The sequence below is a fragment of the Hyaena hyaena genome, unplaced genomic scaffold (assembly GCF_003009895.1).
Source record: "Hyaena hyaena isolate Hyena2069 unplaced genomic scaffold, ASM300989v1 scaffold_331, whole genome shotgun sequence".
Lineage (NCBI taxonomy): Eukaryota > Metazoa > Chordata > Mammalia > Carnivora > Hyaenidae > Hyaena > Hyaena hyaena.
Genome location: NW_024080965.1, coordinates 1,141,542 through 1,169,530, shown reverse-complemented (window position 1 = coordinate 1,169,530; position 27,989 = coordinate 1,141,542). Strand labels below are relative to the sequence as shown.

Genomic DNA, 27,989 nt, shown 5'->3' with positions numbered 1-27,989 from the left:
TTGATTGTGGCAATCATTTCACAAATACTTACATATATCATACCATCACATTGTACATCTTAAATTTATACAATTTTTATTTGTCAATCATACCTCAATAAAGAGGAAAAGAAGAGAGAGTGAAGGACCTAAAATTTAGTGGGAATCAAAACCAACTAAGCTCATCTCACACTTGGAAATCCCAAATAAAGGCCTGTTCTGGAAGATTCCAAGTGGACCACAAAGTTACCCAGTCAAAATATTCAGATTGAGAGCTTTAAATCATCCAGCCTGAATAGTCTGACAATGAATTAATCTGATAATTCTTTATTTTCCAGTTGCATTTGTCAGTGTAGATCTAGCCAGAGAGAGTTCTGAAGTAAGAGCAACAGGGATAAAAAGGAAGAGAGCTCTATGCCTCCAGGGAGCTCTATGGAAAGGTGATGTGGATATCAAAGCAGAAGATGTGGCTGTGTGGAAGTCAGTTGGGGGCCTTTTGAGGACCCCTGCACTGTGACAAAGCTGATGCTTCCTCCCTAGTGAACAGAAGGGACATGAACTCATTGTTGTGTGAGCAAGATGATCTGTCCCACTGGCTTCACCACCAGAGTTTGAGTGGGTAGGGATTTGGCTGCCTGTTGACATCTCTACCCTTCTTTGAAGTTCAAATTGTGTCTTCTTTAGAAAACCTTCCCTAAATAAGCTTATATGATTTACAGTCAGTTTGTAGCAACTTAATACCTTACTAAATTACATTCTTATATTACCACCTTACTGGACTGTAAATGTCTTTGGGGCAGAAATCATGTTTTTGGTTTTTTAAAATGTCCATGATGGTTAGCATGGGGTTGAGAATGGAACAGGTGTTCAACAAGTAAGTGTTCCATGGAAAAGCTGAAAGGAAGAAACCATCAGGTTCCCTAACGTTTCCTAAGCTTGTTTCTAACTTAGAGGTGGTAGGATCCAATCCCCACATTCTCAAATCAGAGGGTTGAGGTTCACCCAGTAGGACATGGTGTATTTTTCTCTGAGGAAATCTACTCTGAATGCAGATTAAGTCTCAAAGCCCTACAAAGGACAACAGGGAAAGCACAGTCCCTTCTAAATCCCTTCGGGGACCAGGCCCTCCTCTCCGTGTGTCGGTGCCTGCGGGTGAGTGTGCATGGGTGGGGGAGGTTGTGGTGGGGCGGGAGGGTGTCGGCAAGAGGGAGGAGAGAAACTCCAAGCGCTGATTCTGTGGAGGGGATTTGCTATGTCTCTTTTCCTCCCCCCTCTTCTTTCTTTGTCTTCTTTCTCCGTGTTCCTCTCTTTGTCCCCTTTTCCTTGTCTCCTTCTTCTGCATTTGTCTGGGAGGATCCTGGAGTGTTCTTTTGATCGACTCAATCTTTCTCTGGCACTTGAGTTCTGATTGGCTGAAGGACTTAGAGGGGAAAAAAACACTTTAATTAAGTAGATAATCTCTTCTTTGGACGTTTGGCAGCTCCATTTCACCTCCCCTCAACTCTGTTTGGGATCGCTTACACACCACGGAAGTTGGGGCTTGAGGAGAATTCCATCCCACGACCACAAGGAGAATATTTCCCCATCTTGTCTGTCTCCCACGGTTTTAGAATTTTCTATTTCTGTTGCTCCAGAGGATTATGTTGCTTGGGAAGCCTCCTGTGTGCATCTTCCTTTTCACCTGTATCCTCCGACTGGGCCACACCTGGTAAGTAACCTGGACTCCTACCTGGGACTGGGACCAGGTAAATGTATGTCATCTATGAGAGAGAGCTCTTTTTAATTTTCTGAAATGTAGGAAGACTTAGGATCTCTCTGAGGAAAAACTGTTCTATGGTGTAGGGGCTCTTCCTAAATATATCGCAGATTTCAGTAAATCTTTAGGAGCCTGACCAATAAAGGAATAGATTAAAAAATAGATTAGTAAGTTGCTGTACCACAAATATTCTAAGTGGTTTTGGGTCACATGGACAGTAGCTTTTTTTTTTTTTTTAAACCAAATCCTGATGTCAGCATTGTAGAGAAAAGGAAGGTGGTTCAAAGCAAGTTCTACTGTGTTTGAATCTGATCTTTGAGGTGAAGGCTGGAGACAAAATGCAATGGGATCTTATTTTGCACTTTCTGACTTACCTTTATTTTTTTTTTCAGAATATTCTAAGTAACTACTCATACCATCACGTCTTAGAGATAAAAATTAGCTTGATCTCTTGAGTTGGTATTGGGTTAACAAACATATTTGAAATGAAATATTTCATAAATCTAAACTTTCCACAAATTTATGTAACCTATACAATTTACAAACATTTCTAAATGCTCAGAAAATGGAGCAGTGTTTGTAAAAGTGCTTTGGAAACTATAAACCATCGCACAAATGGTAGACGATATTATTGTCAGTTTCATTTAGCTCATGGAAACCGTATCAAGTATCCATACATGGAAATGTTAACAAGTAACGTGGCAATAACACATGAAAGAAAGACCTGGGAAGTGCACGTTGCTACATTGCTACGTGTTTGGAGTCTCTTCCCCGTTGAGATACATAAGCTCAGTCTCTATCAGTTTGCATTTTGACCATCTGTTTAACCAAGGTATGAATCCAATCACTCCATAAACTGTTGAGGAAGGAAGGATAGGGATTTCTTTGTTGAAATCAGCTTCCTGTCCCAAGAATGTATTCTTATCACAAATGAATATAGCCATCTTTATTAGGCAGTTGATAAGAAATATGCCAAATAAATATAATGGTTTTATAAATATAATTTGTAATGCTTCTGATTACAAAATGAGCCACCAAATAATTGGTCAGTCTTTAATTGGCATTTTAATTAAATATTTCATGTTTTAAAAAGTCTTTTTTTTCTCCTCATGAGAACAAAAAGACAAAAGGGAGCAGAGACTATTTCAGAGCATTTCTACTGATGTTCATGGTATTCTTCAGCTGATTCAGTATCAGCAAAAGAGAAACACGAGATTCCTTTCCCCAGTCACCAGGGCAGTGTGAAGAATTGTTCTATAAAAAATACCTTTACTGTGTGTTCCTTCCCTGCTGGAGGGGGTCATGTTCATTTCATTCCGATACTGACACAGCCACACTGAAAGGTGGCTGGGTTGCTTGTCTGTCCAAATTCAAGTGTCTGGATTTAAAAAGAAAAAAGAAAAAAGAGATGTGAAAGAAAGTTCTAATTTAAAAACAGGGTTTAAGAACCCCTTCTTGCCTTGCCTGACTATGAGGAGAAAATATACAAATCTCCTCTATAATGCAATTAGATTTTAATTGCTTTTTCTCCATAAGCCCCAATTTGAATGAAACATTTATACTTTGCCAAGGGTCAGTATTTGGTAGCATTTGAAAAGTGATTTTTAAATTTAACGTTAAATCTTGATTCTTCATATAATGGAACTATCAGGGTTCTGCATAAGGTCACCTTCCCCTTTGTGCCATGCAGAGAAATTTGACCAACCGCAGCCTTTCAGATGTTTCTCTTAATACTTCATTATCAACCTTTTATGTAAGGACCTCCAAAGCATTTAACAAATAGAGAACCACAATTTCTGCTTGGCTGTTCAATTGTAGGCTTGTCTGAAATTACTGTCAAAAAAGTCCATCAACAGAAACTCCTGGGCTTGAAAGGAGAAAATAAAGATGACATTCATTTACAACATGCAGTTTTACTCGATTTCTCAAAGCAAGATGACTGGAGGCTGGGGGTGGGGGGTGGGGAAGCATTCTCCATAGTTTCTTCTTGTTGGGACAATTCTGAGAATTATCCTTTAGTAACTGGAGAAAAAAAACTTTTGTTTGAATTTGTTTTCCTTATCCTAATGGTTCCCCCCTCCCAAAAGAGACTGGGAATGCATGATACAGCCAAGCAGATGGTGATGGTTATAATGGTGGCCAAAGATGAGCCAATTTGACTTTCCATTTCTGGTACACATACTCATCTGGAATGATCTGGCCTAGAACATGCTTGTGTTTTGTTTTGTTTTGTTTTGTTTTGTTTTTTAACTGTTGCCTTCATTTTACTCCAAATGATGTCTCATAATGGTCCCAGGTTTTGCCCAATTCTTTTTTTTTTAATGTTTTATTTATTTCTAGGAGAGAGAGAGAGAGACAGCGTGAGCAGGGGAGGGTCAGAGAGAGAGGGAGTCACAGACTGAAACAGGCTCCAGGCTCAGTCAGCACAGAGCCCGATGCGGGCCTCGAACCCACGAACCGCGAGATCATGACCTAAGCAAAAGTCAGATGCTTAACCGACTAAGCCACCCAGGCGCCCCGGTTTTGCCCAATTCTGTCTGTTTCTTCTTTCTCTCTCCCTACCCCCCTCAACTTGATGACCAAATCAGAAAGATACATTCACTGGAACATGGAGGTTAACTGTGACTCTGCTCTCATTCTTTGCAAAAATCACTCCTTCTACTTCTTTCCAAAGGGTTTAAACAAAGTCTGTTTCTTTCCTGCAGTAGAGCAAGAATTTATTGAAAATCTTTGGGTTTTAAGACAGCTTTTGAAATACACCATCCCTTGGTTCTCTACATTTATGTATTTAGAGTAACCCATCTATGGCTCTTGAAATTTCATCTGATAATGAGATGCAGAGCCCCTGATTAGCAAAGGCTTCAGTTACTATATAGGATTGTCTTGAATCTATATTCTCCCCAAGCATCATCTATAGCTAAAATTATTGTTCTCACCATATGTGCTACTATTTTTCAAATGTGCATTATGAACAATAAGATACACACTTAAAATTACTGAATTCATGATAACTGGTTTCCATGTTAAGTTTTTGTTAAGTTTTTCCCACCAACAGATACAAAAAGAACAAGTGCAATCAAGTGAAGCTGAACTATAAACTTTGTTACATTAAAAAGGAATTCTCATCCTCACAGAGGCTGGGAATCTCTGAAGTTAGGGGGAAAAAAGGTAAGTGAAAAATTCCTTTGGAACTTGAAAAATAATACGCCAATATCAAAGAGTCACATTTTAATAGCTTCCCTGATCAATAAAAAAATTCATAATCCATGAAAACGCTTGGGGTTCATGGGGTAATTCTGAGGGGGATGAGGTTAGCAGCTACACCATTGGAAGTTCTTCTAGGGGCTTGAGACATGATCACAGAAGTTTAACTTTCAGTTTTGTCATTGATTTGCCAACAACTTTAGTCCCATATTTTTGCTTTCAGAGTCTCTATATGTCCTCCATGAATAACAGTTAAAAATAATAAATTAGTTAATAATATTTATTAGTAACACTACCACCACCACCATCCTCCTCCTCCTCCTCCTCATCATCATCATCATCTACAAAGGCTAAGATGTCCTGGGAAGAGACACTTCATCACGGCTTTTCTTACGAAACCAGTTAGTATAAGCAATAAGGCAAATGCTCCATTATGCATCTCTATGGTGTGTGTGCGTGTGTGTGTGTGTGTGTGATAATATGACACAAAGAAGGATCTCTTTTTTGAGATATTATATAAATGGGGATATTTAAAAAGGATCAGAAGGAAGGGAGTTTCGATTCAAACTCTCTCTTTCATTGAAAGAGTTTACTTCTTTACTGGGCAATTGGTTTCATGCTATATATTAGGTAATGCCATTTTCTTTTGGAACTATTAATAAAAATCCCTTTTCCTGGGCTCTTTATCAATTTATCAATATTTATCTATTTATCCATATCTAAAATCCCTTTATCCATTTACTCTTTGCTGTTTTCTTTTTCAACTGATATGATCAAATTCTCTTAATCTGATGGATGTTTATTATTATTAGTATTACTATTTTAAAATCAGTTAGGACATTTAGAAATGATTTCATTTGTTCACATTTTGGGTGAAATGGTTTTTGGCTGAATGATTCCAAAGATTCCACCAGAACCTTGCCATCTACTCATCTTTGAGGACTTAGTTTATATATTCTCTCCTCCTGGAAGGCTTCCCAGGTTAAATTAGCTACCACTCCTTTTCCCCCCGTATATCTAGTGTCAAGTTAAATCATTATGGCACTTGGTATAGTTTATTGAAAATTTGCTTTTGAATCTGTCTTCTTCACTAACCCAGAAACTCCTCTAGATTCAGACACCTTGCCTTATTTATCATTGTGTCTCTTAGGTGGAAATTAACCACAATTATAACAATGGGTAGCTTGCTATGCAGGCAGGCACTATTGTAAGTGCTTTACAAATCCTTACCCTGATCCTCTTAAGTAAACACTATGCTCATCTCCACTGTACAGAAGAGGGAACTGAGGCCCAGAGATCTTAAAATAACTTGGCAAGATCACCTAACTAGTAATGATCCAGATGGTGTTTGAACACAGAAAACATGGTTGTGGGGGCCCCATGCTGAACCACTATGCCCTATTAATGAGTATGTTTGAACTGACCAATGCATATGAACTATTTTACATAAGGGAAGAACTATGACAGGAAACTTTAACCTTAATTTAAGCTTAATCTTTTCTTAAGTTCAAAAACTGTCCTAAGTAGGTATCAGTTCCCAGAAAGAGAGCATTTTCAGATTTTCCAGTTTAAAAGTAGAAGTTCCCTGGTTTACTGAAGTCCTTACTTTTGGATTGCTATAATCTTCTGAAAAAGGGGTAACTTAGGATGAGCTTTGGTTCTGTCCCATGTCCTGGAACAAAATCAATACTCAGGGAAACTAATAATGTGAACCAACATTTAGTTCACACTCACTATGTAACTGGCCAAAGACACAAAGTCTGTTGATGATGAGACGGGAATTTCAATCTACACCACTTACTACCTTTAGCCGGTAAGCCATCCTGCTTCAGGTAGGACCTTGCTTTCTTTGACCTGCCCACATCTGTAGCACAGTCACCAGAGCACTGGACCGTGGTCCTTCATGTTGTGACCATCCTTCCTTCTCTGTCTGGCGCTCCAATTCTCTGGGAATTTTTAATGATGTTCACAGTAGTCTGATACACATTTAGAAGGCTGGCATTAAGAAACAGAAGCTTATACCTGACTAGTATTTTTATTTTAAAAGATATTGGTTCTGGTAGCCTATTTAAATGATCTCTTATATTTATTTATCCATAGAATTTATATTATCTTATTCCTTTAATCTCATTGAAAACTGTCTGCAGGCTCTCTGATTAGATGTGTCAAGTACTGTCTTTTGCCAAAAGCCCCAAATTACCTGTTCTTTTCAATACAGTGGGTTTGTGCTTCTTTGGAGATCATTCAAAAAATATCTCTACCATCCGTACTGCCTCTGATGTTAAGATTTTATGTATAGAATAAGAGAGCTAGCTCTGACTATATTTCCTAAGGATAAAGACTCATTTTTGTAGCACATCTTAGGATCTCCAGGAGTCCAAGAATTATTGTGGTGTCCTCCATTTTGTTTTTCATTTCACAGCTTTTAAATAGACATTTAGAATCTTTAGAGTTCTTTTGCCTTTTGATCACCCTTACATTCAAAGTAATAGCCAGTGGTAAAAACAAATTCCCCCAAGATCCCCAATTCAAGCATGTGATGGTGAGATGTAGAGAATAAATGCACAGTGTTGGTCTGGTAGGAAGGAAGGAAGGAAGGAAGGAAGGAAGGAAGGAAGGAAGGAAGGAAGGAAGGAAGGAAGGAAGGAAGAAAGAAAGAAAGAAAGAAAGAAAGAAAGAAAGAAAGAAAGAAAGAAAGAAAGAAAGAAAGAAAGAAAAATTCTTTTTTTACCTCCATCAGAAAGGCAGAGGAGAATTCATAGGGCTTAGAGAGAGGGGTCAATATAATTTTTCTTAGGATAAACCCTCACTTTTTAGAAAACAGATTTTTTATCCTAAGTAAAAGACTAGCCTGGGGGAAACTCTGAGCTTGGTTCACATAAATAACATTCCCCATTGCCTCTCATTGAAATACACCTACACTCTGAGGGCCTCTCAAAAGAAACGACCATCCACTTTGGACAGACTCTCTAGTCTCATTATAAGTCAAGCTTTTACGGGTTTGTTTTTCTCAATCTTTATTGTAGGCCCTTGTTATTGATAATATCATTTCTCTATATGCTTCTTAGGTCAGAGTTTTCAGTGAGACAAAAGGAATGAAATAATATAAATTCTATGGATAAATAAATATAAGAGATCATTTAAATAGGCTACCAGAACCAATATCTTTTAAAATAAAAATACTAGTCAGGTATAAGCTTCTGTTTCTTAATGCCAGCCTTCTAAATGTGTATCAGACTACTGTGAACATCATTAAAAATTCCCAGAGAATTGGAGCGCCAGACAGAGAAGGAAGGATGGTCACAACATGAAAGACCATGGTCCAGGCCAAGAGCAATCAAACTATAAGGGAATGACTTATATTCACCATTATCTGACCAATACAAATTCACTTTTCTTAATTGGTTGTCTTCCCAATGTTAGCATCCTCTGGAACCAGCTCAGTATGAGTCTAGGTTTCAGGAGTCTCCATAAAGCCCTGTAAGTGGGCCAGTAGTTCATTCTTTCTATACAACTCCATAGATGAGATTCTTATGTTTCTCTAGGCCAATCTTAAGCCATCTTGCATATTGAGAAATTTCCCCTTCATTCATAATGAATTCTCTTTTGCTGCCATAAATCTCCACCTTCTTCCCTTACTCAGGCTCTTCAGGTTCACATACTTGACTTTAAAGATTCCATCCCATACCGATAGCTGGGATAATACATAATGAACCATAGCATCCTGTCTGACATTTCGTCCCATTAATCCATGGTGTCTGGGGGAGCCTAGCTTTCAGACATTATTGTTTCAGAAGCAGTATATTGTTTACTTTTACATTATGGAAAATTTCCAGAGAGAACAGCATATACGGTGGAATCCCCCATAATTCATCAACCCACTAGCCAATCTTGCTTCATCTACACTTGTGTAACATTTTCAACTGCACATATTTCTCTTTGTCTAACTCTTCCAAATACTAAATGGTTCAAAATTGGAAGAAGAGGGATAGGAAAAGAAATCTCCTATCTCATAACTGAGAGATCTGGAGCCAGTGATTAGAGTGGATCTTGGAGACTATCATACAGATATGACTGGCCACCTTAGGGAGAAAAATCAAGAATAAGAACTTGTAAAAAGAGGAAAATCATTCAAATATATATTTGAACTTATTTCTGTTTGAGCTGTGGCTGATTTGTCACAGAAACTGATAGTTGGATTGGATCGAATACAGAATATTTTTACCACCTATTTTGATTTAGTTCCATTAAATAGTAAAATGGCACTAAAGTTTGAAAACCTGTCAATTTTCTCACTCTTAACTGTTCGCCTAGTTTTTTGTAGGACAATTCTTAGAGTTACCATATACGCCTGCCTTCTTGATCCTGAAATAAACTAGTATTGTCCATCAGTACAATTGCGAACATGAATATTGTCTAACATCTCTACTACAGAGACCAAAGTAACAAGGTCAACAAACAAATTCTCTGCCTCCATAATGATCCTGGAAGAGGCTCCTGTGATCACAGGCTTTCTGGGAACAGTGACTTGAGCTGTTCCTTAGCAGCTTCCACTTAGAGACCACGGAACAGAGAATGAGTACAGCTTATTCCCAGTGAGAATCCTCATTTAAATGCTAAGTGCTGAAGTGCTTTTTTGTAGCTCAGTGTTTCTCAGCAGAGTTTGCCACAATACATAAAGAAGGAAGGAAATGAGGACAAGCAGAGACAGCCTATCACTTTATAAAATATCCTGGAATACAAAGGACATTTTAGTTTCAGAGGAAAAGATTATCCCTTGAAAACTGGTGATTTGCTCGGGAAAGACTGCCTGAGATTGTTTCGCAGAGACCTGTGATACACAGCTGTCCCATCGGCTACTATACCATCTTTGCCAGTAATTATTTGGCGCGGGCTGGATTTGAGATAATGTGGGATTTTACCACACATTTCAACATGGCTGCTACTAAAACTTATGCATCTGTTTAACTTTTGTTTTCTTAGCTAAGTGGTTTATGAGACTTTTTAAAAATATAATTTAGGGCATTGCCTTATAATATGGAAAATTCATATTTATAAAAAAACAGTTTGAGAATTATTTATAGGGCTGAGTTCCCTTTGAAGAAAGAGATGAAATTTAAATCAGTGACATAGATATGGGGATGTGACAAAAACTACACATTCCTTAATTTTTATACTTATCCTAAAGAAAGTCTTCACTTGGCCCCAGTCTCACTGCAATCATGTCTTTCTTCCCTTTCAGTGGCATACTCTCCCTCAGTGGGTCTACACTGGCTACTTCTGCTTTCATTTCATAACTGTTCATTCGCTCTAATCTCACTTCAGTCCCTTTGCTTTACTGAAACACATCTCTCCACTAATATCACCTTTGTCCCCTCTTGATAAATTTTTACAGAGGAGGCAACTTGTCTTTGAAATTCTGGATACTTCTCTTCCCTTCAAGACTTCAGATATCTGTGTCTTCTACTTCCTAATCCCTTCCTCTAGTGAACTGGGAAAGAGTCTGATGTCGATTACTTGTACTTTACAGTGGATAAGAATTAGTCATGCTGTTCATCCTTAAAAATTTTGTTTTGCTTCTTAAACTTCATTCTTTCTAATTGTACAGCAAAATTACTCCTGGCTTAAATATCCTTGTGTATTGTCAGAGGGGGCAGTGAAGAACTTTGAATCGAGGGGATATATTTCACAGTCATTAGTAAAGCCTGCCTTCTGTGTAATTGTGTGTGCATGCATATCTGTGTGGGTGTGCTGCTGTGTATGTGTTCTGTGGGTCAGATGCCATAGAGGATTGGAGAGAAGCACAAGGAAACTTGCGGAGAAAGAACTGTCTTTGGGCTCTTGCTGGCCCCAGGCACCTTGTGAGTTCTGTGAGGTGAAAAGCTGGCTATAGGCATTTATTCTAGAAGTTACTTCACTGAAGCACCTTCTAGCTACAGCTCCAGGCAGCTCCCCTTCTCTGGATTCTCCTCTTGCCCTTTCTACCCCCTTTTGATTCCCTCTCTGTGCCATACCACCAGATGGAGACCTGCATCTGCCCCTTCTCTCTTTCCCTGGGCTCTCAGCCCAAGCTGTTGTGATCAGATAGTCTCTCCTGAAGTAGGCTGGCTAGAGAGCTTCAGGACCCGGAGACTTTTTATGGACCCCATAAGATGAGATTAAAGGGTAGGGAGAAGCCAACCCTATTATTCAAAGATTTATGATGAAAATGAAGGGAAGCAGAACAGAGGAGGGGATCAGAGGGTGCTGAGATGAAAGTTCTGGACCATGAGAGGAAAACACTAAATTCTGGAGAGTCATATTCAGAACCTTTTACTTTTTAAAACTATGTATGGCGAAGGAAAAAAATGGAATCCTAACTTAAATCTAAGCTACTATGTTAACCACTTGGGATTCAAATGCCTGAGGGCACACCTGGCAAACTAGTGAGGCTAGCCTGGAAGAAGTCTGATGAATGGGACAGGACTCTCATACTGAGGAGAGATGGAGTCCAGCACACGAACTTGACCTTGTTAGAAGGTCCTGGTCATGCAAAGGAAGAAGTTAGCCTGAAGATAGCATGGTGCTGGGTACTGCTGGTCCTGTGCCCATCTGTGCCCCAGGCTACCTAGAATCAGGCATGTGCTCTCACCACAGCTGCTAAATGGCAAACTATGCAATATGATGAGCTACAAGCAGCCTTGTGGGCCATGTGGGTTCGGAAAACACCCCCACATAGAGAGAAATTGTTGAAACTAATTGGATAGCAGTTTAAACTGCTCATCCACAATTAGGCATAACTACCAGAGACTGGGAACTTGCAATTTTCTGTGAACTTCCTAAGGTGGTAAAATAAATTTCTTCAAATGGTATCAAATGAAGAAGAGCTTGGAAAATTAGTGTTTGGGTCTGTGGATCATAAATGTTAGGTAAGAAAACACAAACAAACAGAAGAAACTTGGAGACTTTCCAAGAGCTAAAAGAGAAGCTATGGCATTTGTATTTGGGTTGATCCAAACTCTCTCCTGTCCTGTCCCAGCTCCCATGGAAAAATGTTTGCTGGTGGTCAGGCTGATTATGGGATAGGAAATTCAGGAGGCAATATAGCCCCCAAGAGAAACTGCATAATGCTGAACACTGTGGCTGTTTGAGGAGCTCTAGTGCCTTACAGCAAAGAATTTTGGTGATTAGATTGTGGCCAATTATGGCCACTGAATTGTTGCAAGATTGGAAGGTCCATAGAGCAGAGAAGCAATGGGAAGATGACAGAAAGTCGACAGGACTCTGCTTTAGCATTACCCATAGCTTCAAAACTAAAATGCATCTGTATCTGGATGGTTGTTTAACAAGAACTGAAAAAACATTTAGTAATTAAGAGAATAGCTAGAACTTAAACATACATTGAAATGAAGGGGAAAGAACTCATAAATGTTGACATGAGGGGAGCTGGGCAGAAGGTAGTGAAAGCAGCACAGAAGGACATGACTCAGCTAATCAGCCTAGATGGGAACAAGGGACAGCAGAAAGGAGGTACTTACAGTGAAGCATTATTATGAGAGCTCAGAAGGAATGTTGGAGAGAGAGATGATTGCTCTCCCAAATTCTTACTGTTGGTAAATTAACTTGGAAGAAGGGTGAGATTGCATTAGATGCTCCTAGGAAAAAGTACAAACCAAAGACTGAATTATGGACTCACCGATGACAATGGGTTGATGACAAGAACATGGAGGTGGTCTAAGAATATAAAATAATAGCTATGGTACTGAATACTTCCATGAGTGGAGGTAGGTAGCATGTTTTCTAGTGGACAGGTGGCCCCTAGACAAACACTCAGAATCTTGTGGACACTTTCCACCCCCAATATATTTAGTCCTGGTATGAAGAAAATAAGCATAAACAGGTCAGCTATAATTGCTAGGGGGAAAACTACAATTCCAAGAAAAACTACAGGGAAAGAAAGAGATCCCTGTGATTTTAATCCTCAGCACAAAGACCCAGGCCCTCAAGGCAGTGACCAGAGAGAGCTTTGAGAGCTACCAGAACCTGAGGTACTCCATCCAGAAACAAAAGAAGAGAATGTCCACAAATTTGTTACTGGTACAGTTGGAGCAGCCATTTTCCAGAAAATTAAAACAATAATTTGAGCTTCCCAAACCCTCAAATTATTACTTAGGTATTAGATGCTTTGAGGCACCTCCCTGTTCTCCCTCTGTACCAGTGTTTCTCAACGTGGACCCTGAGGATCATCTCTGGAATGTGTACATACAGATTCCTACCATCCATTTCCCTCATCACCACTGGTCAACAGTCTCTGGAGCTGGGGCTCAAGAATCTTCATGTTTAATAAATTCCCCAGATGATTCTCATGGGCTCTACCAGCTAACACATGTGGATTTCAAATACCTATACTAAAGTCTATTCTCCAAATCTTTGGCACTCCAGGTCATGTAAGTATATAACATTTTATTTTTACATATTTGTATATTATATATTTATACTCTATATATTTAAATCATAAATGTATATATATATATAATTTTATAGATTTACATACATTTGCAAAGAAGTGAACAGGGAAGTCCTCTGTATCCTTTCACCAGCCTCCTCCAGTGTTAACATCTTATAACTATAGTACCACATCCGTAAAACTCATTCAGATTTCAGTTTTACATACAATACTAAAGTTTGCACCCCATTGTCCTAGGCTGATGGAACACTTAAAAAAAAAAAAAAGCTAAAGCAAGACTGACACCAGACAGAAGGTAGAGAAGGAATCCAGTCTTCTCTAGGCCAGGCACTATGGCCGCCTGACAGTTAAAGGGAATTGGTGGAGCACGATTGTTACTTACACCCATCACCACCGGGACTCACAAAAATGCCAGGAGCAGATCTGGGTAGATGCTTTCACCACAGCCACCTTCTTCAGGCATCTGGGGACAGTACAGGGCTAACTTCAGTCAGAATCTCATTGAAGAATTATCCTGCTTATCTGGCCAGACTGCAGCCCCAGGTGTTTGCTCTTGAGCCAATGGAAACTGCCAGCTTCCAAGGTAATAGGAGTTTTTCCTAAAATCAGAAAGTGCACTGGTGCTTATTCTTCAGGGAGTCGTTATAGGGATGGAAAAGGTTCCAGGGTGGGTGAATCAATAATAGCCAATGTGCCAAGGCCAAGGATATTGCTCTTGGGTGGATAAAGGTATTTTTAACATGAGGTCACCAAAAGCTGAGCCTAGGTAGGAAAGACATCAACAAAACACTAGAGAAACTCTAGTTAATACTTTTCTTAAGTTCCCATTTCTTTGCAGGGACGGCACCCTTTGAAAGGAGCACCCTTTGACAGGGCTCCAGGCTGGATTCCACCTGTATGGGCAGGTTAGGAGAACTGGTGGGGCAGCAGGCTCCGGACATTTATCTAAATGAGTGACTATGGAGTCTTCCCAGGATAGCGTTCACTCTAAGGGAAGGAATAGAGAAGATTCAGCAATGAAACTTGTCACTGGAATTTGCTAGCAAGCTCCTCAGTTTCAGTCCAACAAAAGAAGTTGGAGGGTGATTAGGAGGGCATGTTACAGGCAAAACCTGAAAGAACTACTTTACTAAAACCCTACCAGAACTTGTACACAAATGGCAGTTTTGATACCTAAATGGAAAAGCAAGACTCTCAAATGGGTTAAAAGACATTTGTCCCTGTGTTAAAAAAAAAAAAAAAAAAAGTTGCTTTAAGAGTTTTAGGTCCACAGAAAACTTGAACAGAAAGTAGAGTTCCCCTGTGTATCCACCCCCTGCACAGCTTCCCCCATTGTTAACATCCTGAATTAGTGCGGTATGTTCCTACTTTTTTTATTTATTGAACCCAGTTTAGGCAGCAAGTCACCCCCCAAATGTGTCCAAGGGATGTGGTGGTACCCAGATAGAGCAGAGTTTAGGCCTGGAAGATGGGGCAGATACGGGCAGATACTGTATGCCTACAGGACATACAAACAGAGGGAGGACTAGAGCAATGGAAGACTGGAGAAGCAACAGAGACCGTGTGATAGTTAACTGAGCCTGTTCATGAGTGTGTGCAGAATGTCGCTAAGACCTCCAGGAAATACTTATCAAGAGCTTTTCGGGGATCGGGAGTCCTGGACTAGCAGGTGGGAAGAAGAGCAAGAGAAATATGGGTTGCAGGAAAACGTAGCAGTGAAGGAATATATGCTGCAGAATCACACTGACTAGGTTCCAATCCTGGATTTGCCACTTACCTAGCTGTGTGACACTAGCTTACCACTCTTTCAGCTTCTGTGTCTGTAAAATGGAAGACATAATCGTTTCTACCTTATACAATTGCTGTGACAATTATATGAGCTTGAAACACGTAAAGCATTTAAAGGAGTATTTTGTGTGCACAGAATAAACATTCAGTAAATAGTACAGTACCCCATGGGGTTGCCACGGAAATTAAAAATGATGGTACAGGTAAAGCACTCTTCTAGAAGAGAGGTTCTCAATGAATGTCAGCTATCACTGTGATGAAAATTAAATTTTATATGGAATCAGTATATATACTGGAAGACTGTCAAAAGGAGAAGAAACAATTATAAAATTTTTATTTGGCAGTATAAAAACAAAACTAACTGCAGTTATTTATGTAAATTGCTTACCACTTATGTCTAATTACTATGAAGCACAATAACAATTATACATAACATTAAGTGTGTCAGATTGACTTTGCTAAAACTTTTGATTATAACACCAACCTCTGTGTACATATGCTGCGTGTTCACTGACTGTTGCTCTTCTGGTCCGTACATCTGCCAATGCAGCATGGTCGTCTGCTCACAATGTTGGAAAATTAGTGGGAGCACTGGCTTGCCAGACTTCTTTCTTATACCCTTCCCCAGATCTTCTTCAGTCCTTATTATCCTACAATTTTCTGTTCATTCTGATGATGCATCCATCCTTTTTTTTCAATCCATTTAATTCAATCAATTTTAAAGAGTACTTACTATGTTCAAGGTATTGCATTAGGAGCTGGAGGCGCTACAAGGATAATTAAGGCAACTCCTACTTGTAGTTGAGTATTAGGGAATAAAGGAAAACCTTAATGTGAGGTAGAAAGAAGTTGCTGTGAGTCTTCAGGAAATGCTGGTTGTGGCTTTTGAGCTAGATACTTACTTAAGAGTAAGATTTTTACATACCAGGATAGCTTTACTGAGATATAATTCACATTTTATAAAATTCACTCCTTCAAAGTGTACAGATCAATGGGTTTTAGTATATTCACAAATTTGTGCAACCATCACTTCAATCACTGTTAGAACATTTCATCACTCTAAAAAGAAACCCCATCCACATCCATTAACTATCACTTCCCATTCTGCCTCCCTGCAGCCCCTGGCAACTGCTAATTTACTTTCAGTTTCTATGGAATTGCCTCTTCTTTACATTTTGTATAAATAGAGTTATACAATTTATGAAGCAGAGAAAGAGGATTGGGGAGTTGCAATTTAAATAGGATGATCAAGGAAAGTTTTAAGGAGAATGACACACTCGATTTTTTTTTTCAAATTTTTATTTAAACTCTAGTTAGTTAACAGATAGTGTATTGGTCCCAGGAGTAGAATTTAGATATTTATCACTTATATACAACACCCAGTGTTCATCATAACAAGTGCCCTCCTTAATACCCATCACCCATTTAGCCCATCCCCCATCCACCTCCCTCCATCAACCCTGTTTGTTCTTTGTCATGAAGATGCTCGTATGGGGGTGCCTGGGTGGCTCGGTCGGTTAAGTGTCCAACTCTCAGTTTTGGCTCAGGTCATGATCTCAAGTTTAGTGAGTTCAAGCCCTGCATTGAGCTCTGTGTTGGTGGTGCAGAGCCTACTTGGGATTCTCTCTCTTCTTCCTCTCTCTCTGCCCCTTCCCCACTTACTCTGTCTCTGTTTCTGTGTCTAAATAAATAAACAAATCTAAAATTTTTTAAGAGTCTCATATGGTTTATTTCCCTCTCTCTTTCCCCCCCTTCCCATATGTTCATCTGTTTTATTTCTTAAATTCTGTATATGAGTGAAATCATATGGTATTTGTCTTTTTCTGACTTATTTCACTTAGCATAATACACTCTAGTTCCATCCACATCATTGTAAATGGCAAGATTTCATTCTTTTTGGTGGCTGAGTAATATTCCATTATATATATATGCCACATCTCTTTTATCCATTCATCAGACAATGGACATTTGGGCTCAGACAGTTCCATGGTTTGGGTATTGTTTTGATAGACACATTCAACTTAAAGGCTGAATGCAGGTGAAGAAACAAACTATATGGATATCTGGGTAAAAAGTGTTCCAGGCAGAAAGAACAGCAAGTGCAGTGGCCCAGAGGCTGGAGAGTGCCGGGTGTGCTGGAGGAACAACAAAGAGATCGGTGTGGCTAGAGAAGAGTAAGTAGGGGGAAAGTAGTAAGAGATTAGGCATTAATGGGGGCCAGACTGGGTAGGACCTTACAAACTATGACAAGAGTTTGGCTTCTGCTCTATGTGATATAGCAAATCATTAGAGGATTTTGAGCAGAGAGTAGCAAAATTTGATTTATATTTTAAAGATATTTATTTAGTTTATTTATTTATTTGTGGGGGGGGGGCAGGGCAGAGGGAGAGAGAGAATCCCAAGCAGGATCCACACCCAGCATGGAGCTCGATCTCACAACCATGAGATCATGACCTGAGCCAAAATCAAGAATTCGACACTTAACCAACTGAGCCACTGAGGTGCCCCTAAAGGAATTAATCTTTAAGTGGACCAATCATTTTGAGAATAAAATGTGGGAGAATAAGGGTGGAAGGAGGGAAGCAGTGGGCAGGCTTTAACAATATCCCAGGCAAGAGACAATGATTGCTTGGACCAGGCGATAGCAGTGAAGGTGTTGAGAACTGATTAGAGTCTGAATATATTTTGAGCTGGAGTTAGAAGGATTTGATGACAGAATGAATATGGGATGTGAGAGAAAGAAAGGAGTCAAAGGTAACTCCAAGATTTTTGTCTGACAAGTAAAGATCAGAAATTAAGTTTTGGATATATTAAGTTTGAGATGCCCATTGAAGTGGAGATGTCAAGAAAATAGTTGGATAAGCAAGTCTAAAGTTCAAGGTCTGAGAACTGCTGAGAGGGTAAGGCACAAACCCTTTGAATGACACTCAATCTGGGTAGTATCTTTGGCACTCTCCATATGGGGAATAGGAAGTTTATACCTCTGCCTAGGAGCATGCTGATTGTACCATGTTCTATAGAGCTGCCTCTACCCAGGGAATAAACACTGTTGTCTTCTACTGTTTGTTAGCATCTTTCCTCCAATCATATAACTGTCCCTAGGGAATAAATACCTATACAAACATTTAAATTCCTTCCTCTTTGGCTCTTTCCACTTTCTAACATTACATGCTCACTCTACTTTCTGTAATCCATATGATATTTTACTCCCAGATAGGAAATCTTGCCATTGTCTCATTAATTGAGAACAAGATCCTCAGGGCACCTGGGTGGCTCAGTCAGTTAAGCACCTGATTCTTGACTTCAGCACACGTCATGATCTCACAGTTCATGAGATCGAGTCCTGCATCTGGCTCTGCACTGACAGCAACAAGCCCACTTGGGATTCTCTTTCTCCCTGTCTCTCTGTCCCTCCCCCTTGCCCACTCTCTCTCTCTCTCTCAAAATAAATATTTTTTAAAAAGGACAAGATCCTCTTCCTTTGGTGTTCACCACAAGGGCACAGTATTTTTTATTGAGATATAGTGACATATAACATTATATTAGCTCCAGGTATGCAACAGAATGATTCAATGTATGTATACATATTGCAAAATGATCATCACAATAAATCTAGTTAACATCTATTCCAAATCTTTTCTTCATGCTGGATAGTTTGGATATGAGGATGCCAGCCATAATGGTTCAAATATGTCTGCAAATAACTCAGGAATTCACAGGTTAATTTATGGAAATGTTGTCCACATAAGGCCTACAGTCTTGTCCCATGGTAGGTGTTTAACTAAATCTGATTAATCATTTGTGCTCAACCATATATCATAAAAATCTTTACATATTGTAGGATCTTGAGGAAAGAAGAATCCTCTACTATCTCTGCCCATCACTCTCTGTGATTCCAACTTAGTATCTTCTCACAGGGTATCTCTTCACCCAGGCTCATGACAAAACTTTCTCTTTTGTCTGCCACTTGATTTTTGTTGTTTTGTTGCTTTGTTTTCTTTCCTGACATGGTCTGTCTTCTGGAATGGGAACTAGCCTCTGACTGGCCTGGTAATGTCCGAAACTCTTTGCAAATTATGCCTAACATAGAGATTGCTCTTGTGAGCCAGAGCAAGACTCTCTGGCATTACCCCATTATAGCCACACTCATCCCCTAGCCCCCTGCAACCACTAATCTATTTTCCAGTTCTATAATCACATATTTCACAATTGTTACATAAATAAAATCATGAAGTATGTATCCTTTTGTGATTGGCTTTGACCACTCTGTATAATTTCCTTATACAAGTTCATCCACGTTGTTAAATGTATCAAGAGTCCATTCCTTTTTTTTTTTTTTTTTTTTACCACTGAGTCATACTCCATGGCATGAATGTACCACAGTTATTTCTATCCATTTATCCTTCGAAGGATATTTGATTTGTTTCCACTTTTGGGGTATCCTAAATAAGTTGTTCTAAGCATCCATGTACACAAGTTCCTGAATAAAGATAAATCCTCATTTCTCGGGGATAAATGCCCAAGAGTAGAACTGCTAAGTTGAATGGCAGGTCAATTTTTCAGTTTTAAAAGGAAGAGGCAAACTATTTTCCAGAGTCAAATTACTTATTTTTGAAATTTAATTATGACTCAATCCCCAGAAAGACATTGCAATGTTTACTTCTTTTTGATTAGAGAACTAACTATCCTTCTCAGAGTCCTGTGAAGTCAGATGGACCTGGATTCAATTCAGCTTCAATCACTTATAAACTGGGTGAGCTTGAACAACTTTGACTCAACTTTTTTGAATCTCAGATTCCCTATTTTTAAAATAGGAATAATGATGGTGGAGAATTTAATAAGACAACACTTAAAGTACTCAGAGTAGAGAGTCTGGTATACTGCAGTGAGTTATGGTCTCTCTTCTTACTCCATGGCAAAATAATGATCAAATATTACTTCCAACATTTTTGGTATTTGAAATTTTTAAAATCAAAAGAAAGCATAATTTCAGTTCCTTTTGTACATATTATTTTTATTTTTATTTTTTTAATATTTTTATTTATTTCTAGGAGAGAGAGAGAGACAGCGTGAGCAGGGGAGGGTCAGGGAGAGGGAGACACAGACTCTGTAACAGGCTCCAGGCTCCGAGCTGGCAGCCAGCACAGAGCCCGACACGGGGCTCGAACCCACGAACCGCGAGATGATGGCCCAAGCGAAAGTCGGACGCTTAACCGACTAAGCCACCCAGGCGCCCCTGTACATATTTTTTAAATTCTTTTTTTCATTTTATTTATTTATTTTGAGAGAGAGCACACCAGCAGGGGAAGGGCACAGAGAGAGAGGGAGAGAGAATTCCAAGCAGGCTCTGCACTGTCAGCACAGAGCCCAGTGTGGGGCTTGATCTCATGAACTGTGAGATCATGACCTGAGCTGAAATCAAGAGTTGGATGCTTAACTGATTGAGCCACCCAGATGCCTCCATATTCTTTTTTATTAGATGAATTATCTTTAATAGATTCCTTATGCATCATTTTTCCTTGGCAAAACCATTTTCCCTTCTTCTTATCATCTGTTTGCTGAAGTAATCCTTACAATGCTTGGCCACAGAAATGAGTTGGTGTATCTCCATTATGCTCTGTGGTTTTTCTCTCTTCTAGGTCAGTGAACAATTTTCTGATGACTGGTCCAAAGGTAAGAAAAAAAGTCCTTCAATTTATTTAGATTTCACTGATCTTAGCTTCTTGACTGAAAACTATACACATCAATTTCTTTTCATTATATTCATATTTTTATTAGCTGTATATGTTACAGACAGAAAAACGTTGGCACTGAGAGGGGTTACACCCAAAAGAACACAACAAGCTAGTGTCGGGGCCAAGGCAAGAAATGAGTATTGATTCTGAATGTATGGCCAGCATTTCCAGAGCCAGAAAAGTCAACAGCCTTTCATGGTGTCAGGTTGTAGTCACACATCCTTCTCAGTGCAGTGGGTGGATGCAGTTTGCCTTTAAACTGGTGGCATTGTACTACATGATCTCTAAGGACATTTCCAGCCCCAAAATGTTTTTTTTTTTAATATTTTTATTTATTTCTAGGAGAGAGAGACAGCGTGAGCAGGGGGGGTTCAGAGAGAGAGGGAGTCACAGATTGAAACAGGCTCCAGGCTCTGAGCTGGCAGTCAGCACAGAGCCCGACGCGGGGCTCGAACCCACGAACCGCGAGATCATGACCCAAGCGAAAGTCGGACGCTTAACCGACTAAGCCACCCAGGCGCCCCCAAAATGTTCTTTTCTAAGATAGTAATGGAGTGAGAACAGCTGAAACCCCATTTATGTAATTTGGGCTCATTTTGGAGAAGCAGAATAATATAGTGAATAAAGGCTAGTGAGGTCTAGAGTCTGATAACGCTGAATTTCATTCCTACTTTTACCATCTGCTAGCTGTGGGACCTTCAGCAAACTGCTTTACTTCACCACTGTAAGCCTCTGGTTTCTAATCTATAAAAATGGTACCTATTTCACAAGGCTATTTGTGATTTTTTTTTAAGTGATTAGCAGCTATCTCTTTTTTTTTTTTTTTTACAAATAGTTTATTGTCAAATTAGTTTCCACATAACACTCAGTGCTCATCCCCACAAGTGCCCTCCTCCATGCCCATCTCCCCCCTCCCCCCCACATCCATCAGTCCTCAGTTTCTGTCAGCATTCAAGAGTCTCTCATGGTTTGCCTCTCTCCCTTTCCCCCCTTCTTCTCCCCCTTGTTCCTCCGTCAAGTTCCTCCTAATCCTCCTATACGTGCAAACATATGATATTTGTCCTTCTCTGCCTGACTTATTTCGCTCAGCTATTTGTGATGTTAAATGGGACAACATATTAAAAGTGCTTACTCTGTCATTATTTTAGAAGGATGGGAGAGGGGCAGGGAAAAAGGTGCTTGGCCACTACAGGGCAGATGCCTTCCAACTTCAGCTGAGAGTCTGGATGTTGACCCCCGTGTTTCTACGCAGGCTTACCTGATCTATTCCAGCAGTGTGGCAGCTGGTGCCCAGAGTGGTATTGAAGAATGTAAGTATCAGTTTGCCTGGGACCGATGGAACTGCCCTGAGAGAGCCCTGCAGCTGTCCAGCCATGGCGGACTTCGCAGTGGTAAGGAAAGCCTCAGCCACAGCTCCCTGGCCCCCCTGACCACAGGTTAGAGCCCCACTCTTCAGGGATGGCCCCCTGCTGCTTCTACTTCCTCATTCCTCAACCTGGTTTCTATCCTCTCTCTGAGATCTTCTCTGTCCCTTCTCCACCTTATAAAGCTTTTTTTTCCCCTTTCTTCCCAACACCTGCACTGCTCAATGAATGGACTTTGCCTCACCCCCCTTGGGCCCCTTGGGATCCCAGTTAGCTAAATATAAATAGCATTAGGAGGCAGATAGGGGTCATAATTCTTCATGCCTCTTAGCTCCTTCCTTCAGCTGCTCAGCAGAGAGGTACAGGCTGAGTGAGGACTGACCTGGACTTGACTTCCCATGGAGAAGATAAAGAGTGGTCATGCCAGTAAATGAAATAGCTGCCAATCAGAGTCAGCATGTTCCTCTTAGACTTCAGTATTCCAGGAAGAAAGAGCCCTGGGATCTTTACAACCTGGCTTTCAGGTTCATCTCCTTTCCCATTTCTTCCTCTGGCTCTTCACCACCTAAATCCTTTACAACCACGTGTGTAAACAATAATCTAGCCACCGAGTCATAATGTGTACCCTGGAAAGATGGGAGGGAAGAAGCATAGCACTAAGACCAAGGCTGGAGCAGACCATGGAAGTGAGTAAGGTACATTATAAAGGTGGGGAAATAGGATGCAGCTGGGGAAGGAGGGCATAATGTTATTAAAGGAAGACAGCATGACTGATACTTCTTTGAGTTACAACCCCTCCCTCTAACTCACCCATTTTTTGGCTCCTGTCAGCTAATCGGGAGACCGCATTTGTACATGCTATCAGCTCTGCTGGGGTTATGTACACTCTGACTAGAAACTGCAGCCTCGGGGATTTTGACAACTGTGGCTGTGATGATTCCCGCAACGGGCAGCTGGGTGAGTAATGATACTGCGTGGCGGTGGGGGGTGGAGGGGGGCGTAGGGCAGGCCATAAAGTCCACTATGAGTGAAAAGTCTGGTGGGTAGTTTGGTGGGGGTGAAGCAGCATTGTATTCTTCTAAACCTGAGGAAAATCGGGGCCAGCCAGTTTAAGCCCAAACCCTAGAGTGACAAACCAGGCTAAATGTAGCTTGGGGCCCTCCTCCCTCAACACTCCCTGTGGATTCAATCTTGCCACTCCCTAAATAGGGGGAATGTCATTTCCTGTTGCCTATCCGTTTTCTCTCCACTCTTCACCTCCACTGTCCTCTCCCATGCTCTCTGCCCTCCAGCTCAACTTCCAGCTTTGTTGTTCCATATTATTTCCAGTTGTGCCTCTTCCCCCACTCCATGCTGGCGCTTTGCTCACCTTTTTCTGGGCCATTTTGTGGATGTCAGTCGCTGGCCAGGCACGTGCACACTCTGCCGGAAGGCCAGAAACACTGTGTGTAGAGGGACACCCCAGCATCTTGCGGAGATCATAGAGTCCGGAGCAAGGGGCTGGATGAGGCTGGAAGTGGAAGCCCAAAAGTGGCCTGAACAAATCTGGGCTGAGACTAATCTGGAGACAAGGCTCCCGCCCAACCCCAACCCAGCTGGAAACACTAGCTAGGAGGCTCCAAGCCCTCCTGGCTCAGACATTTCCTCCCCCTTGCACTCTTCCAGGGGGCCAAGGCTGGCTGTGGGGAGGCTGCAGTGACAACGTGGGCTTCGGAGAGGCAATATCCAAGCAGTTCGTCGACGCCCTAGAGACAGGACAGGATGCCCGGGCCGCCATGAACCTGCACAACAACGAGGCTGGCCGCAAGGTGAGTCCTGCAGCCGTTGGGGTCAGGCAGCTGGCTCCGTCCACTCCCAGCCCTGGGTGCGACAGCTCTTCGGGTCGTTTAGCAGATTGGAAAAACGAGGCATCAAGCCGGCCAGCCACGTGGATTAATTAGCTAGACGCGTCACAACCCTCCCCGACCCACAGCAGACTCCCCACAGCGTCATCCCGGACCAGCTCACTCCTGGCTCTCTCCCCCAGGCGGTGAAGGGCACCATGAAACGCACGTGCAAGTGCCACGGCGTGTCAGGCAGCTGCACCACACAGACCTGCTGGCTGCAGCTGCCCGAGTTCCGCGAGGTGGGCGCGCACCTGAAGGAGAAGTACCACGCGGCGCTCAAGGTGGACCTGCTGCAGGGCGCCGGCAACAGCGCGGCGGGCCGCGGCGCCATCGCCGACACCTTCCGCTCCATCTCCACGCGGGAGCTGGTGCACCTGGAGGACTCCCCGGACTACTGCCTGGAGAACAAAACGCTAGGGCTGCTGGGCACCGAAGGCCGAGAGTGCCTGCGGCGGGGCCGGGCCCTGGGCCGTTGGGAGCGCCGCAGCTGCCGCCGGCTCTGCGGGGACTGCGGACTGGCGGTGGAGGAGCGCCGGGCCGAGACCGTGTCCAGCTGCAACTGCAAGTTCCACTGGTGCTGTGCCGTGCGCTGCGAGCAGTGCCGCCGGCGGGTTACCAAGTACTTCTGCAGCCGCGCCGAGCGGCCGCGGGGGGGCGCGGCGCACAAACCCGGGAGAAAGCCCTGAGGGTCTCCTTTCTCCCCTCCTTTGCCCATTTGTCCTTTGCTTCTTTTAGGGACCCCAGTTATAGAGGAACCTAGGGAATGCTCCCTCCCCCCGCATTCCCCTGCCCAGGGATCCCTAGAGGGAGAGACGCTATAATCTCTCCAGACTTGCCACTTTCCACCCCCTTTCCTCAATTCCTCTGCTCTCCTCCAGCCCTGCATTACCCTCACGGTCCACAATTAGGTCTGAGGGCTCCCAGTTCTGAGATTCTGAGCTGATTCTCCTTGCACAAAGATGAGACTAGGCGTCCCTCCTCCCCTTCCTAGCTGCCCTAACGCCTGACTTAGAGCCATAGGGAACTGGAAGAACACTTCTCAGATATGCAGGGTCAGGGTAAAGCCATCCTTCTCTCTTTTGCCCATTTTCTCGCTCCACCCTCATTTCCCTATTTTTCTACTGCTAGGTCTTTACCATAGCCACATCTTTTGTTTTGTTTTGTTTTTTTTCTGCAGAGCTCCTTCCCCAATCTTTTGATTCCCTGCCGTTGACAGACACCCCAGCAATCTCTAATGCGTCCTCTCTCCTCTTCCCTTTCCCTGAAGAGAAACTGTGACTGACCCAGGAGAAAGCATGTCTTTGGGGGTTGTTTTCTAGAGGCAGGGCCTGAAGATGGAAGAAGTGGGAACCCTAGAGTGCTGACTTGCTGGAAACCAGGGTGCTCCTCATCCTTCTGATACAGGTCTCCAGTGGACTTTACCAGTCGGATCTTCCTAGACAATCACCCCAGGTGCTCCAGGCAGACCCACAGTGTCTAGAACGACGTAAGGGCAGATTACAAGTCACTTCCTATCCTTTAAAGTAACCTTCGCCCTACTCCTATTTCATCCTAGCAGCCAATGTTACTTCTTCTCCTTCCCCAAATGATTCCTATTCCTCTAAGCCAAGACTGAGCTAAATAATGTCAATTTCCCATTCAGATCCCGGTTTGCACCTCTAAAGGCAGATCATAAGGAAGGAGAAGCTGGGACCCTTTGTTTTCACAAACCTGGATCTGAAACAGGCAGGATTCAGGGCATTGAATATTTTCCTTCGATAGGTAAACTTCCTGCAATGAAACTTTCCAATAGGAAGTTCAGCACCTTGAACTTTAATTTATTACAGTCACTGTGATATGTGCCTTCTTTTCTAGGTATTGAACTTATTCCTGGGGACATAGGGAAGGGTGAGCGGAAGATATAAAGTCTAGGCCCTCTCTTCCCTCCCACCTTGCCAGAACACTATCCTCCCTTAAGCCTCACTTCCCTGATGGCCTATGTAGTTACACTGGCTTGTATGAGGCTAATCTGCCAACAATTAGTAAATAATCCATATAAAATATTCCACCAATACATTCACCCAGTAGCTAAGAGCTCACTGCTTGTGGTGCTTGAGACAGAAGCAGTACAGCAGGGACTTGCTTCTGAAAGAGGCCTCTGGAAAGGGAAGAGTCAAGTCCCTGACAGACTCTCTGTAGCCCAAGGAGCTTCCCAGCCATCTCCCTTCTCCTAGGTTGGTTGTGGGTCTGGACACAGGACAGCTGTTTAGAACTGGTCGGATGCCAGACCACCTCATCCTACCTCTTGGAGTGGGAGAGAGCACAGATGTGGCTCCCAGTAGGTAAGAGGAGCTGAGGCTTTAAGGGACAACCTGGGAAGTCTCCTCTTATATTCCAGACCAGGGCAGCAGCCAAGTCAGACCCCAAACCCCGAGTCTCTTCCCTATATAGCCTCTGGTCGATGAACACTTACTGAGGACAGAAGTTGCCTGTCCTTCTTCACAGGGATACACTTCCCTTCAGGGTCTCCTAGTGCTTCATTTCCAGTACAATCAGCAAAACGCCTTTTGATCCTTCCCTCAGCTTTGACCTGAGCCTACTGAATCTCCCAACTTGACCTTCTTTCCTAATCAAGCAGCAGCATATACTAACCTGGCTGTCCCACTTGGCAGAATTACTTGATAGTGTGCAGTAAGAAAATCTGGCAAGGCAGCTAGAAGATACAAAAGTACAATATTGTAAAGGAAAGCTGCATTCTCCAGGAAGTCTGTTAGCATAAAAGTAGGACTATTGTGCTTCATATTTGATAATGCCAGGTCAGTACTTGAAACCTGTCATGCTGCCAGAAAGTTCTTTCATAGGTGGTTGGTCTGTATTTTCAAATGGATATAACTGATACCAGATTCATCTGAATTCTGTAAAGGAAACAATATTGAGCTACCTTAGATCTGTATTGCTTTTCTTCCTCTGTTGCATTATCCATTCATTCATTTGGTCATTCAACAAATGCCGGAGTGCAAAGAGAGTACCAAACACCACAGCGGCCTCCTTGCATTAGGTTCTCTCTTATACTGAATCACCAGGGCTGTGTTCCCTTTGCAAAGATGGACAACTGCAGAACAGCTGCTTGAAGACACTGTGGAGGTCAGCTAGTCAAAGCTTTTGTTTTACAGATTAAAATTGATGTTGAAAAAGATGTCTGGCGTGTTCAACCAACTAGTAAGTTGCCATGGGGTGCATCAGGGAACCTGGTCCCTTCCCTCCTCTTGTGTCCTCTTCAAGGCCCATCTGTCTCCAGCAGAGGAGAGAAGCAGACGGGGATCCTGAGAAGTGACAACGATACGGGTTCATGCAGGGGGCGGTGGAGGGGGGAGAGTGGTGCAAAACACTGTCTCCTTCCTGTCCCTGGCCTCTGAGCCTACACTCAGGCAGGGCTTTCTTTTCTTGAAAAGAATCCCAGCCTCAACTGGCCTTAGCAGCAGGTTAGGGCAAAGACAGAGCCAGGGTCGTGCTCAGTGCTGGTGGTGCTGGCGGTGGTGGGAGGGGAGGGCAGGCCAGGGCACCCGCCTATTGTGGGTCTGGATTGGATGCTTCCACTCATTCATTTCCTTTTAATTAACCCGCATTCCTGGAGGAGAAATATTTATGTTGGCTCCCATAGAGGCAATCCGCAGACTGGAAAGAAGGGGGAAGAAAGCCTGCCTTAGCAAAACAATATCTCTAAAGAGCTCAAGAAGAGAAAATAAGAGAACAAAATACCATTAAAATAGCCTTCTACCCCCACTGGAGTCAATGAAAACTTCATTTCACATGCTAATCCCCCACTCCGCCCCTTCTCTTCTCACAACACCT

The 27,989-nt window shown here is 42.1% G+C and overlaps 2 protein-coding genes across 2 annotated transcripts in view; one reads left to right on the top strand and one right to left on the bottom strand.

The window, feature by feature from the left end:
• Positions 1 to 20,816: 20,816 nt before the first annotated feature.
• On the top strand, positions 20,817 to 24,923 carry WNT8B (Wnt family member 8B). Its single transcript, XM_039249262.1, has 5 exons — positions 20,817 to 20,846; positions 22,161 to 22,299; positions 23,104 to 23,229; positions 23,938 to 24,080; positions 24,299 to 24,923. Exons 1-5 carry the CDS (start codon positions 20,832 to 20,834, stop codon positions 24,842 to 24,844), a joined length of 969 nt encoding a protein of 322 aa, XP_039105193.1. The 5' UTR covers positions 20,817 to 20,831; the 3' UTR covers positions 24,845 to 24,923.
• SEC31B (SEC31 homolog B, COPII coat complex component) overlaps positions 24,497 to 27,989 on the bottom strand; it is a 36,285-nt gene continuing 32,792 nt past the window's right edge. Inside the window, exons 26-27 of the mRNA XM_039249261.1 lie at positions 26,790 to 26,850; positions 24,497 to 24,556 (exon numbers count right to left, since the gene is read on the bottom strand). Coding sequence (XP_039105192.1) covers positions 26,812 to 26,850 — 39 coding nt within the window. The 3' untranslated portion in view covers positions 24,497 to 24,556; positions 26,790 to 26,811. The remainder of the gene's footprint in view (positions 24,557 to 26,789; positions 26,851 to 27,989) is intronic.

Bases quoted from the DNA above. Each gene is read 5' to 3' on its own strand.
- WNT8B (XM_039249262.1), top strand. The intron at 23,230-23,937 runs GTGAGTAATGAT...GCACTCTTCCAG, and splicing joins TTCCCGCAACGGGCAGCTGG to GGGGCCAAGGCTGGCTGTGG. The intron at 24,081-24,298 runs GTGAGTCCTGCA...TCTCTCCCCCAG, and splicing joins ACAACGAGGCTGGCCGCAAG to GCGGTGAAGGGCACCATGAA.